This window comes from Daphnia pulex, chromosome 7 (assembly GCF_021134715.1).
Source record: "Daphnia pulex isolate KAP4 chromosome 7, ASM2113471v1".
NCBI classification, from domain to species: domain Eukaryota; kingdom Metazoa; phylum Arthropoda; class Branchiopoda; order Diplostraca; family Daphniidae; genus Daphnia; species Daphnia pulex.
In genome coordinates this window covers 8,125,978-8,138,490 of record NC_060023.1, presented here as the reverse complement: position 1 = coordinate 8,138,490, position 12,513 = coordinate 8,125,978, and the positions used below count along the sequence as shown (strand labels likewise).

Sequence of the window (12,513 nt, the reverse complement as noted above, 5' to 3'; positions counted from 1 at the left end):
CCAAACTTAATATTTTTGCAGATATCGCACGCAGGTAGGGCCTATATGATGTTCAAGTTGAATCTTTTGCATGTACGTTCCGCGTTTTAGTGTGACTCCGAGGCGACGTCCAGCGGCAAAGGATCAGGTTCGTCTAAACGGTTTCCAGCTACACCTTTCTTCTTTCTGCCACAGAGAGAAGTCCTCGTGCTTGTGGTTGAACGTAATTTTGCAAGTCAGAACCGAATCACTTCAGCCGGCTATCTAAAAATGGTACGATATTCGTCATTTCTCGTTTATTTACTTGTCTGTATCAAAGTCGCAATTCACTTTTCAATAATCAATTGTGAAAAGTCGGTTTTTTTCTCTCTTTTATGTTTTAATGGCGTACTGTCATTTGACAGAAAGTCACATGGTTGATATGTAAATTTGCTCATACTGAATTTTTTCTTTCTGAGTAAATGGAACCAAATGATCATGTAATCTTTTATAACTTTATGTATTTTTTAGGTCTCACTCAACCCAACCAGAATCTTGAAACATGAGGGTGAAGAAGAGAAGGCTGAAATTGCTCGCTTGTCCTGTTTTGTTGGTGCCATTGCCATTGGTGAGCTGGTGAAAAGCACTCTTGGTCCTAAGGGCATGGACAAAATTCTTGTTGGTGTTGGCCGCAATGAAGGACAAGTAGGTTTAAGATTTTTCTTGTGCTTGATTTTACTTAGTCATTAAATTCCTTTGTTAGGTTGAAGTAACAAATGATGGTGCCACCATTTTGAAAGCAGTTGGAGTTGATAATCCTGCAGCTAAAGTCCTTGTAGACATGTCAAAGACCCAGGATGCTGAAGTTGGGGATGGCACAACTTCAGTGACTGTCCTGGCCTCAGAGCTTTTGCGTGAAGCTGATAAGCTTGTTGAAATGAAGTTCCACCCTCAAACCATCATTGCTGGATGGCGTAAGGCCTCTCAGGCTGCCAAAGAGGCTCTTACTAATGCAGCTATTGATAATGGGTAAGATAGACATAATAGTTTCATTTTGCACAAAAGACCAACACAACATGTATTTGATCAATGTATTGATTTTTTTTAAAATCTCGTTTCATTTATAGGAAAGATGAAGCTAAATTTCGCGAGGATTTAATGAACATTGCTCGAACGACTTTGAGCTCAAAAATTCTTTCTCAGCACAAAGAGTTCTTTGCCAAGATCTCTGTCGACGCAGTTTTACGTTTGAAAGGATCAGGTAACCTTCAAGCTATTCAAATCATCAAAAAGCAAGGAGGTACCCTCACAGATTCCTTCCTCGACACTGGGTTTCTGCTTGACAAGAAACCGGGAGTCAACCAACCAAAGAGGGTTGAAAATGCCCGTATCCTTATTGCCAATACACCCATGGACACAGATAAAATCAAAGTAATTTAAACTTCGATGACTATCAAAGAATTTGAACTTAATCCATATTTTTAGGTTTTCGGCTCACGTATCCGCGTTGATTCCGTTGCTAAAGTTGCAGAATTAGAGTTGGCTGAGAAAGAAAAGATGAAGGAGAAGATTGAGCTCATTCTTAAGCACAATTGCACCGTCTTTATCAACAGGTTTGTCATTCTTTCATAATTCTTTCATTAATTTGAAATTTGCTATCTTATATGGCTTCAGAAATTCTTTTGTTTGTTTATGAAATATTTGAGATTCTGTCAGTTAGCTTATTTATTATCCATGTATTCTAGAATTTCTGTAGTAAATTTTATAATTTATGGTTGATTTTTAAATCAAAAATTTTTTATTTGTGTGATTTTATAGACAATTGATCTACAACTACCCAGAACAACTGTTCGCTGATGCCGGTGTTATGGCTGTGGAACACGCCGACTTTGATGGTATCGAGCGCCTTGCGTTGGTAACTGGAGGTGAAATCGTCTCTACTTTTGGCCATCCCGAACTTGTCAAACTTGGACGCTGTGATCTTATCGAAGAGGTTGAGCAACTTTCACTTTCTGGTAGAAAGAAGAACTCACGTAATTTGTTTTTTAGGTCATGATTGGTGAAGACAAATTGTTGCGATTCTCTGGCGTTCCATTGGGTGAAGCTTGCACACTTGTGTTGCGTGGTGCAACCCAACAGATTCTTGATGAAGCTGAACGTTCAATTCACGATGCTCTGTGTGTTTTAGCTTCGACTGTTAAGGAAACACGCACCGTCTACGGTGGAGGTACTATTTTTGTATTCCATGTTATCCGTCGTGCACCTGGGATTTTACCATTTTATTTCAAAATCCCAAGGTTGCAGCGAAGTACTCATGGCCATGGCAGTATATGCTTTGGCTGCCAAGACTCCGGGTAAAGAATCGATGGCTATGGAGGCTTTCGCCCGCGCTCTTCTCCAGCTACCCGTCGTGATTGCCGACAATGCGGGCTATGACTCAGCCCAACTTGTGTCAGAGCTCCGAGCAGCACATTCAGAAGGGAAAGCCACCTTTGGTCTAAGTATGTCGTCAGAAAATCTTCATGTTGCACATGCAATTCTAAAATGTGTTCATTGATTGTAAATAGATATGGATCTCGGCAAGATCGACTGTATGCAGCAGTTGGGCGTGACTGAATCGTTCGTTGTCAAGCGCCAGGTGCTTGTATCAGCAGCTGAAGCGGCTGAAATGATTCTTCGCGTTGATGACATCATTAAGGCAGCACCTCGCCGTCGTGAACAAGACAGGAGTCATTGTTAAAGTTGCACTGTCGATGCACAGCTTACGTCCTAACTTGAACTCGCATCCAGTTTTTTCCCCCCTTAAGTGGTCCGCTCTTTTTGCTCGAGCCCACTCTTTTGCTTCGTCCTTCTGTACTGGTCCTATAATCTACTACAGCTGATACACTGAACAATTGCTTAGTAAAAGAAGTTAATTCTTGTTCTTCTTTTTTATATTAGTTTCTGCTCTGTTAGTTAATCCAGCTCTAATATACTAAAAGGCTTCTCTTTAGAAAGCTATGGTATTTCCGTACGACTTAAAAATGGAAACGTGAGCACAATCTCATTAGAGCTTGGTGTGTCAAGCTTTCTCGCCCGTGAAGCCATTTTTCCAGTTTCTTTTTCGAGCCGAAATTTTTATCTAAAAGCAACAGCTACTTATTTTTCGTTTACACAGAAGAAGGAATACAAATTGCTTTCAGACTATCATTTTATAGTTCACTTACTCAAACCCAAAAACTCCCTTTCGGCAACTCGCCCTACCGGCGAGGCCGTCGAATACGGAAAAAGAAAATTTTCGTTTCCCTTGGGACGACTCTCCTTTGTTTGTTTGGCAACTGAGCAGCGAGCACTTTTATTTAGTCTTAAGATGGCAGAGAGGCATGAAGGGTGCTGATTGCCTTCCGTTCTGAAAAGTCCGTTTTGCCTGAAGGACTTCCTCCTATTGTGCACTTCAATTTCAACTGTTGGTAGTTGCCGCCGTACATTTGACGTAACTGTGTTACAAAACTTCATCGTAATAAGCATACGATGAAATAGTGATTAAACCGAACTTTAGTGGAATCCGTTTACATAAATGTTGAAAGGCTATTGTTTTTGTTTATGGTGTGATTTGCTCCCGTGTAAAATAATATGTTGCCATTGCATTCGACACTGAATGTGTGGGAAATTTGACTCATTAGTGTGGGAAACCTATCTGTGCCTAGTGAACTATGTCTGCAACAAAAGTGAAGTCATTGCTACCCCCACCTTCAGTCGAGAGCTCATTTTCTTCCTCAGGTTCTTGCTCTGCTGAAGGTAATAAATTGTTCAGCTTCTTTAATTTTGATAGTCGTGGTTGAGAAAAAAGTTGGCCAATTTTTAGAAAACTTAAATCATTGTGTGGTTGTTACTTTTTTTAGGCCAGTCCTCTCTGACGACATGATTCTTTGGTTGATTTTCTCATAACATGTAGTGCTGATTTGCCAGTATACATTATTCTTACTCATGCTTTTTTGTTTCGTAACTTTCAGGTTCTGTACCATCAGATTGCTCTACAAAGACCAGTCCAGGAAATAGTCCAGCACACCTACCAAGAAATCGTCCAAAGTCCATGATTCCCAAAATCCAGCTACCTCCTAGACCTTCATCAGCTCAACAAAGACCTGCTAATAGTAAGCACAGGCTTTCACTTGGGAAACCTGTCTCACTTAAAGAAATTCGAAGCTCTTCAGTTGGAAATCCTCCACTGAAGGAAGACCAGGTGATTAAACTTTTAAAAATATTTTGCTATGCTTATCTGACTAATGAAACATTTATGCAGTTTTCTAATGAGTCAATGGAAGTAAAAAGAAGGAATTCAAAGGGTACAAATGGCCACATCCGTAGTAGCAGTCTGTCAAACGGTAGAGACCGTTTGAGTCTCTATGCTCCAAGCTATTCAGCAAGTGAAGAAAGCTGCTCAGAAAAAAGTAGGGAAGAGATCAGTGAGCTGATGACGCATTCGCTCATAACAACTACTGGTGCAAGCAACAACAACGACAAGCTCGCAAAGAACCGAAAGCCGTTGGCACTCAAGTCAGCCGAGAAAAAAGCTCGCAAGGTCAAATTTTACCGCAACGGCGATCGTTTCTTCAAAGGCGTTACATTGGCCGTCTCAACTGAAAAATACCGCACCTTCGACTCTCTTCTGTCAGAGTTAAACCGACTTGTTGGCGATCGAGTCAATCTCCACCAAGGAGTCAGAATAATATTTACCACAGATGGTAGTAAAATCAATACGATCGAAGAGTTACAGGTGAGATACCTTTTTTCATTGATTGGATTTTACTTTATATTTATGCATTTTTTTTAAAGGATGGTGAAAGCTACGTGTGTGCATCCACTGACCAGTTTAAGAAACTCGAATACAACAAGTGTGTTGGAACTACAGCTATGCGTAGGTCGCGGATCACTTATGGGCAAGGAGCCATCTGCCGCGAAGCATCAATGATCTCCGGCTTGGATCATTGGAAAGAGCGTAGGAGTAAAAATCACGTAAATAATAATAGCAACGGTCTGAGCAGCAGTGGGTACGGTGCTGCTGTGGCAAATGGAGGAGATAGTAGTCCTCGCTGGGCGGAATACATGAAGCCGCGCCTCATTACGATTATTCGAAATGGAAGTCGGCCCCGCAAAGCTGTTCGACTCCTACTCAACAAGAAAACAGCTTTTACCTATGAACAGGTAGATAGTACTTTTTGTTTAATAACGGAAACACATCTGTTCAAGTCTAAACTTCTTCAGTATCCTCATTCTGATATGTTTATCTTCTTTTCCGAAGGTATTGAGCGATATAACGGAGGCAATCCGACCAGATTCAGGAACCGTTCGGAAACTGTACACAGCAGATGGGAGACAGGTACAATATCCTTGAAAAACGTGTTATTCCTATAAGCCCCTTACCCCTTTTGTAGTGGACTATTAGGGGGGAAATTGGCTATTACAGAATTCTTGGGTGTTTTGAACACTTTTTCGTCGTAAAATTAATTTGGGGAAAGTTTTTGACTTCACGGTCTCAAAGTTCACATAATAACACCTTGTGTTCTTGGAAAAATATAGTCCAACTTGTGGTTCCCCGATCATGTGAACGTGTTAAGTCTGAATCTTACTTTCTATGGCTTGCGTACATGTTAAGGTGGGATGCTTGGCTGATTTCTTTGGGCCGGATTTCATCTTTATCGCCTATGGCAATGAGAAGTTCTCCCACGATGATTTTGACCTCACTTCCAACGGTATTTATGCACTTAACTTACTGTTTTAAAATGAAACTGTTGGCTGGTGTGAAAGTTTCACTACATAGAACTTTGTCGCATACTTACATACTACATACTTACCATTCTTTTTCATTAACTTATTTTTAGAGATCAAATATCTTCCGCCATTTATCGCTCGCAGTCCGATGAACACACGACGAGGGAAGAGTGGCAGCTCTAGAACTGGTGACACCTTTTTACGAAAGTCTGGGGATTCCTCCCATCTAATTTTAGTCGGATATATTTATAGGCTACAGTGGAGGAACCCCTCAGAATCATCGCTCGACATCAAATGGGCGGGCCAGCATGGCGAGAAGCGCGGTGGGAGGGGTTGCAGGAGTCGATGTGGATCATCGACCCCGTGATTCTTCCCTTCCACGTGTTTATGAAGATCCGGATGAACTGGCTTCTTCCAATCAGGTTTGATTAATACCATTTCAATAATAACGTGCAAGTTTTTAATGGGTGAATATTTATTAGATGGTCGTGGATGTGCCAATAGTAGTCGAAATTCGTTATGAGATCGGACGTATTATCGGGGACGGTAATTTCGCAGTTGTTCGTGAGGGAATCGACAGGTAAGAAATCAACTCTATTTGTTGTTCAAGGTTTATACAAGTTTGTTTTTGTTTGTATAGGCGAACACGAGATCGTTATGCTTTGAAGTTAATTGACAAAAAGCGTTGCCAAGTAAGAAATCAAGATTATCTTTTAAACATAAAAAGGTAATTTATTTTTCGGTTCATTGCTAGGGTAAAGAAGTGGTACTCGAAAGCGAAGTTCAAGTTTTGGGTCGTTTAAGACATCCAAATGTGGTTAAGCTGTATGATGTCATAGATGCCAACAGCATTCTTTGTCTTGTTTTGGAACTTGTGGAGGTAAGAAACCTGGATATTCAAAATACGAGAGTTAAATTCATGTTTTTTCATACATGTTAAACAGGGTGGCGACTTGTTTGACGCTATTGCAGCTGCCGGCAAGTTTAGTGAACCGGAAGCCAAAAGAATGACGTCGGATTTGGCTTCAGCCCTTTCCTATCTCCATTCGCTCAATATTGTCCATCGTGACGTGAAACCGGAGAACCTTTTTGTAAGATTTACATTGTTGGATCATTGGAACCGTTCAAGTGTTAAGAACTTTTAAATTCTGTCCTTAGGTCGTGAATTTACCAGACGGAATGCGCTCCTTGAAACTAGGCGACTTTGGTTTAGCTGAAGAGACGCATCAACTGCTGTACACGGTTTGTGGTACACCCACTTACGTGGCTCCCGAAATCCTTCTTGAGACGGGATACTGGCTGAAAGTTGACGTATGGGCTATGGGAGTTATTGTTTTTATCCTACTATGTGGTTATCCACCTTTCGTGAGCCCAACCAATGATCAAGAGGAGCTTTTTGAAACTATTTTGGCTGGACATTTTGAATTTGCATCGCCATATTGGGATGATGCTAGCCAGATGGCTAAAGACATGATTACGCTCATGCTCCAAACTGATCCTGAGCTGAGATTTTCTGCGTTGGAGGTTCTCCAACATCCGTGGTTAACGGTCTGTCTTTGAATGTACAAGTTTCTTAAATAGGCTAGTCAATTAATTTTTTTTTATTATTCACAGGAGGATGAAGATTGGCCCGACACTCAACAGTGTAGTCGTTTAGGACTTCATTTTGACACAAGTCATTCTGCGACTGAATTGTCAGCTGCACAAGTTACTGCTAAAAAATCACCCAAGTCACTTATCACTGTAGGTCTTTAGTTGTACGGTGTCTTTCTCAATTCTCCGTTTATTCGTGTTTAGTTTTTTTCCACCACCCAATGTTTTTATTTCTTTATATTTTTAATTCGGTTTATGCTGGTTAATGATAACTGGTGAATAACAGCCATTTGATTTTTTAGGCCGAATCGACACCTTGTCTCCATTCGTTGCAAGTGCTCTGAGTTGGGTTGCACCAATATCCCCTTCGATTTTTCTGTTTACCTTAGAAGCAACACCAAACCTGATTCCCCTCGAAAAGATTCTAGGCATCTAACTCTAAATTCGAGTCACTTATTATTCTCATAATTCTCGTCGGGACATTTAATTTTTTATCTCACTAAATTGACGATATTTTTTCAACTCGTTGATATCTCTTCTTTCTTTGCACTACTCTAGTCTTGATTTAAGTTTTAAACTTGTGCCTAACCTTACATCTATCTCCTGGGTCTACTTCAACCCCCACACCACTCAGCACCCACTTCTGCCAGCCTCGTTTGGATTCGTTTTTTACTAGCGTTATTTTTTCCCCTATACCCTTCTTCAGTTGCCAGTTCAACCCAAACACCTCCATCGTAAGTGGATTGTTTTGTTTTGTTTTCATTTATTTATTATTAATATTATTTCTTCGTTATCCTCCCAAGTGTCGAATTCTTTTATCCGGACAAAGGGATACAGTAGTTGTTTATCGACATAATCGTTTCTTTTTTCTTTCTTTTTCAGACTACAGCATTGGAGATGCCATTGAAATTTATGTGGAAATGTGGATCTCCGCGACGAAGATTGCCACTAGTAAAATGAGGAAATTCGGAAAACAAAATCAGTTGATCGCATGATCGACACCTACTACTACTAGAACGAAGATGTCTTGAAGCCTGCAACGAACACGCTTGATGGAAGAAAGCGAGACATTCATGCAACGTATTTTCCCTTTATTTTGAGGCCCAATTGTCAAAAAGGCATTGATTTATGTTGCACAAGTTATTACCCTTGCTTGTACCGTATTTGATACTTTCTTGTACAAGCTTGTGTACACTAGTAGCGTGCAGGATTATGGTAGATGCATGAATGCTGATCCGAGTTGCACCTAAAAATGTTCTTCAGATGGTAAAAAAGTTTAGATGGCAGCTATTGAAATAGAAAAAGCAGGGGGGAAGGCTATTGAAGAAGTATGCAGTTCTAAACCAAAGATGCAATTAGAGTTAACTTGTTGGGTTTTCTCCTCAATAGAAAATGGGGGAAAATAAGAGTAAATGATGCACGACAGTTGCCTTGACGGTTGCCCTTTTTTATGAAGTGATTGAAAAAAAAATAATTGAAAACATATTTTGATGTCTCATTAAAGCTGTCGTTTCCCCCTCTATGTTCCGCAAGTTCTCATATTTACCCCTTTCTGCCCATCCCTTAAACTTGTTCTCTTCCATTAGTTGAGTTAGCTATCTTCATTGTAATCAACAGTTATCCTACTGTTTATGTGAAATAGCAATCAATCAACAATATACAGATGCCACAATAAAATGTTTTCCCTCGAAACAGAAATTCACAAGTTTTCCCGCCAATGATTTTTCCATCGAAACAGAAATTTTCCCGCCTGCACTCAGCGCCACAGTTGGCCAATTTTAGAGTTAGTTTCGAAACCCTTAGGGCATGTTAGTGGAAGCAAGTTCGCCTTATGGTTTTCAAAGTAAGGTTAATACTTGGACGGATGTTGATGAGGTAGGATCTTATTTTCCGTGTGAACAACTTCACGTAATTATTTTTATTAAAAGAAAGTGCTGAATTCGAGCTTGGTCTAAGGACAGTGAAATCCCACAGGTAAAAATATCATGGTTACTCAGCTTTTAAGGCACGTTTTCACTCTTCACGTTCCGCCCACGTGCTTTCAGTCGTTTTTTTCTCTGAATATCCCCACCATTAATGATCCTTTGCAAGTTTCTTTGCTGTTTTGGAGATTGCCATGATTTGGGTTTAAGATCTTTGATGAGAATGTAAGAGATTCATAGCAGTCAATTCAATGCTCAATTTCAACTAACTCGTGTTGATTTTTTCTGTTGAACAAAGGCATTGTTGTTGCTCTAAATTTCCATGTGCTATATCTGAGTAGTCAGCGTTTAAAAAGTAAAAGTTTGTATCATTACAATGGCCATTTTATGAGAAATGGTATCTTCATGTTTACATCATATTGCCGCTGTGTTATGGTCTAGTGGAATAATTCTAAAATAATTACTTTTGTTAATATCTAGAAATAGAAAAATGGATTTCAAATGGAGCTATGACCAGGAAGAACCTTCTTTTTTTATTCCACATCCACATGAGCCCCCGAATAACAGCTATTCAGCTGTCAAACATTCAGCTGATGCCCATCCTGTTGGTCCCATTATGGATTTGTGTGCTGATTATGTTCGCTGTTATTTGGGAAATGAGTCAAATGGAGATATTGATATTGAAACAATAACTCCTACCAGCGAGTTTAACATGGAGATAATATCTGGAGTTGAATCTAATCAAAACATTTTAACTTATGACCTGATTCATTCCGGAATAAAGCAAGTTGAAGAGGAGATCTCGCGGATGAAGGAAGCTGATAGCCAACCGGTTTCCGGCCAACATACTCCAATGGACGTTGACAGTCTTTCTGCTGCACAAGGGTCTCAGGACTGGCATTATGTCCAGTTAATTGACAATTTCGGTGGAACTCGATGCTTTGCTGTAAACGAAGAAGCCCAGGAGCTGAAGCAGCAGGTTGAGAAAATGAACAAGCAACACCCGTCACTTTCTCCTGAACAGCCCGATTGCAGCAGTCAGCTTTACCGATTGCTAAACAACTTCCCTTCAGAATCAACCGAATCAACAGAAAATAAGAATTTTGGTCTCATTTTTCTGACTAAGAATACTCAAAAAAATCCAATGAGCATCGACCCTCAAGAATTTCAACCAGTAACAGAGTTTATGCCTCAAGTTGGAATCAACTCCGGAAAAAGTGATACCCAGTCGAATTGTCGATCCGGAAACATCAGTATCCCGGATAGCGCCATCGTGACGTTACCAGTGGAGAAAATGATCGAAGAGATTTCCTCCCTTGATGCAGTTGAAGCGATTCAAGAAACTAAAGAAGAAAAAGAAGAATTTTTAATAACCATTCATTCCGAAAATGCCGTTTGTAAATTCAGATCTATTCCTGTTCCAACTCCTTCGATTACCATCCAGCCTACTGAAGAATTTTCTTGTGATGTCGCTGGTTTTTCGCCGTCGATTCCCGAGTCCGCCATGCAACCAGTAACCAACTATACCGAGATTGGCCCGTTTTGCACAGCTGCCGGCATCTTTTCCAATGTTTTTGACTTGACAGATCTTCCAACGAACCAAGAGAAACTAAAGGCTGAGGAGCTAAAGAATGGCGTCGTGATTGAATTGCACTCCCACTTCTCTCAGGTTAAGGAAACGAGGAGAAACTTTGCCAGAGCACTCAGTCTGTTTTTCGACGTTAAACTGGATTGGACAAACCAACGCGTGGTCAGCCGGCTTTTCGGCAAAGCAATGAATCCTCTTTTAGCTAAAAGAGCAGATCTCGCCAGGTGTTATGTTGCTCCTACTAGTCGTCGGGCCTCTCACTCCAGATGGATGGTTAAGCAAGAAAACGGTCCGCACGAACAAATTTCTCAATTCGATGCTGCTGTCTTTGTTATACCTCCGGACGGATTTGAAGATCCTAATCCTCTTCTCCAAGTCATCAAAACCAGCGACAAAAAAGTCAAAAAGGATTTGGATGAAGGTAAATTACCCGCCTCCAAGGTGCGTAAGCCCACGCAAGGCCAACAATTGCTTCAACTTCAAACCCGTTTTGATGCCTTCCGCCGTGCCCAGCGCAAACACAATGCTGCATTCCTTCGCCATATCCACCTAATCCAGCGTCAACTCCAGGATGTCAAATGGAATACCTCAAAGCACATTCTTCAAAACCGACGTCGTTCCATGCCGTCGTCCATGCCTCACCCTTCTGTGTGAGTTATGTTTAATATCTCGTTTCCTTTCGGAATGGAGTACGTGTGCATGCTCTTTTTTTATTAATATTAATATTGTTTTTATGTATAGCTAATTTTGAAAACACCAAAAAATTTTGACTGCCCTCGATTCCCCGAGTCTTCACCTCCCCTTTTGTTCTCTACGTTTCAAACCCAGAGAGAGATCTATTGCTCGTCTAGTTACGCGCATCCAAGTGAAGCGGAGACCGAAGAAATTCGGAAATTTCCTTGACGGGAGCCAAAATTCCGCGTTCGTTTATTTTCAAAATTGATGTTCTGTTTGTTTGTTTTCTGGTCTTTTTTTTATGGGGCGTTTTCTTTATTTCATTTTTTTTTTTGTGTGTGTAATGTTGTGGGGAATTTGTATAGTTTTTCTTGCTAGTGTTTATTTTCTGGGATGTGTTTGGGGGTTTTGGGGTACCATTCCAAGATGGTTTTTTCTCTTTTGTTTGGGGGTTTTACATGGTTTCGCACACAGATGTTCGCAAAATACATCGACGAGTTTAAAATTAAAATCACAGTTTTGTCTGTGTTTTGATATTTGCAGATTTTATTGTTGGTGTATTTTTTAGGTTTTTGCACGTCAAGCTTATTTATTCAGAAATCGATTGTTGGGGCACTAAACTTGTGAAAATATTTAGTTCTCCCACGTTGTACCCGAATTGAACTTCAAGTGCCCGTGTCATGGGATTATTTCTTCCTGCTGTAGTTCGACTGGGAACATTTACTGGTTGGCGTGGCGTGTTTATTCCCGCCCGCGTACTAATGCAACGCTTTATACTACGAGATCCATCACCAGCAGAAATAAAAAAGAAGAAGAAGGTATCAAATCCTCGTGCTTTTATGTCTCTGTTTATTTTTACGAACAAACATTTAAAATGTATTTATTTTTCTCTTTTTAGATGTCTCTGTTGGCTTAGATTGTAGGAGGAACATTGTTGAGAACAGGAGCAAATAATCGTCCAAGATTTAAGGCTGCGTGGGTCACGACCGTCTACCCACCTCGATTGGATGCACTTTTTCAGTGACT

At 40.4% G+C, this 12,513-nt stretch overlaps 2 protein-coding genes across 3 annotated transcripts; both read left to right on the top strand.

The window, feature by feature from the left end:
• Positions 1-72: 72 nt before the first annotated feature.
• LOC124197610 (T-complex protein 1 subunit beta-like) lies at positions 73-2,868 on the top strand. Its single transcript, XM_046593135.1, has 9 exons — positions 73-252; positions 490-663; positions 722-987; positions 1,086-1,389; positions 1,444-1,571; positions 1,777-1,951; positions 2,008-2,185; positions 2,256-2,459; positions 2,526-2,868. The coding sequence occupies exons 1-9, from the start codon at positions 250-252 to the stop codon at positions 2,696-2,698; spliced, it is 1,605 nt and encodes a 534-aa protein (XP_046449091.1). The 5' UTR covers positions 73-249; the 3' UTR covers positions 2,699-2,868.
• A 400-nt stretch (positions 2,869-3,268) lies between these two features.
• Positions 3,269-11,998, top strand: LOC124197608 (serine/threonine-protein kinase DCLK1-like). 2 transcript variants are annotated; one of them, XM_046593133.1, is made up of 18 exons: positions 3,291-3,735; positions 3,951-4,180; positions 4,241-4,714; positions 4,774-5,142; positions 5,240-5,317; positions 5,594-5,690; positions 5,820-5,897; positions 5,962-6,131; positions 6,192-6,289; positions 6,350-6,401; positions 6,464-6,589; positions 6,654-6,800; positions 6,868-7,257; positions 7,324-7,452; positions 7,605-8,036; positions 8,185-9,276; positions 9,705-11,462; positions 11,554-11,998. In XM_046593133.1, the coding sequence occupies exons 1-15, from the start codon at positions 3,651-3,653 to the stop codon at positions 7,644-7,646; spliced, it is 2,565 nt and encodes an 854-aa protein (XP_046449089.1). In that variant the 5' UTR covers positions 3,291-3,650; the 3' UTR covers positions 7,647-8,036; positions 8,185-9,276; positions 9,705-11,462; positions 11,554-11,998. The 2 variants fall into 2 exon arrangements, with proteins under 2 accessions (XP_046449088.1, XP_046449089.1); XM_046593132.1 differs by lacking the exon at positions 7,605-8,036 and having other exon boundaries at positions 3,269-3,735.
• Positions 11,999-12,513: the final 515 nt, after the last annotated feature.

What these genes read in the sequence shown, in the direction of transcription:
- LOC124197608 (XM_046593132.1), top strand. Translation starts at nt 3,651, where the DNA reads ATGTCTGCAACAAAAGTGAAGTCATTGCTACCCCCACCTTCAGTCGAG. An exon ending in TTTTGACCTCACTTCCAACG is followed by an intron (nt 5,691 to 5,819) that starts GTATTTATGCAC and finishes ACTTATTTTTAG; the next exon opens with AGATCAAATATCTTCCGCCA. An exon ending in GAGTGGCAGCTCTAGAACTG is followed by an intron (nt 5,898 to 5,961) that starts GTGACACCTTTT and finishes ATATATTTATAG; the next exon opens with GCTACAGTGGAGGAACCCCT.
- LOC124197610 (XM_046593135.1), top strand. An exon ending in TGCACCGTCTTTATCAACAG is followed by an intron (nt 1,572 to 1,776) that starts GTTTGTCATTCT and finishes GTGATTTTATAG; the next exon opens with ACAATTGATCTACAACTACC. An exon ending in GCTGTGATCTTATCGAAGAG is followed by an intron (nt 1,952 to 2,007) that starts GTTGAGCAACTT and finishes TTTGTTTTTTAG; the next exon opens with GTCATGATTGGTGAAGACAA.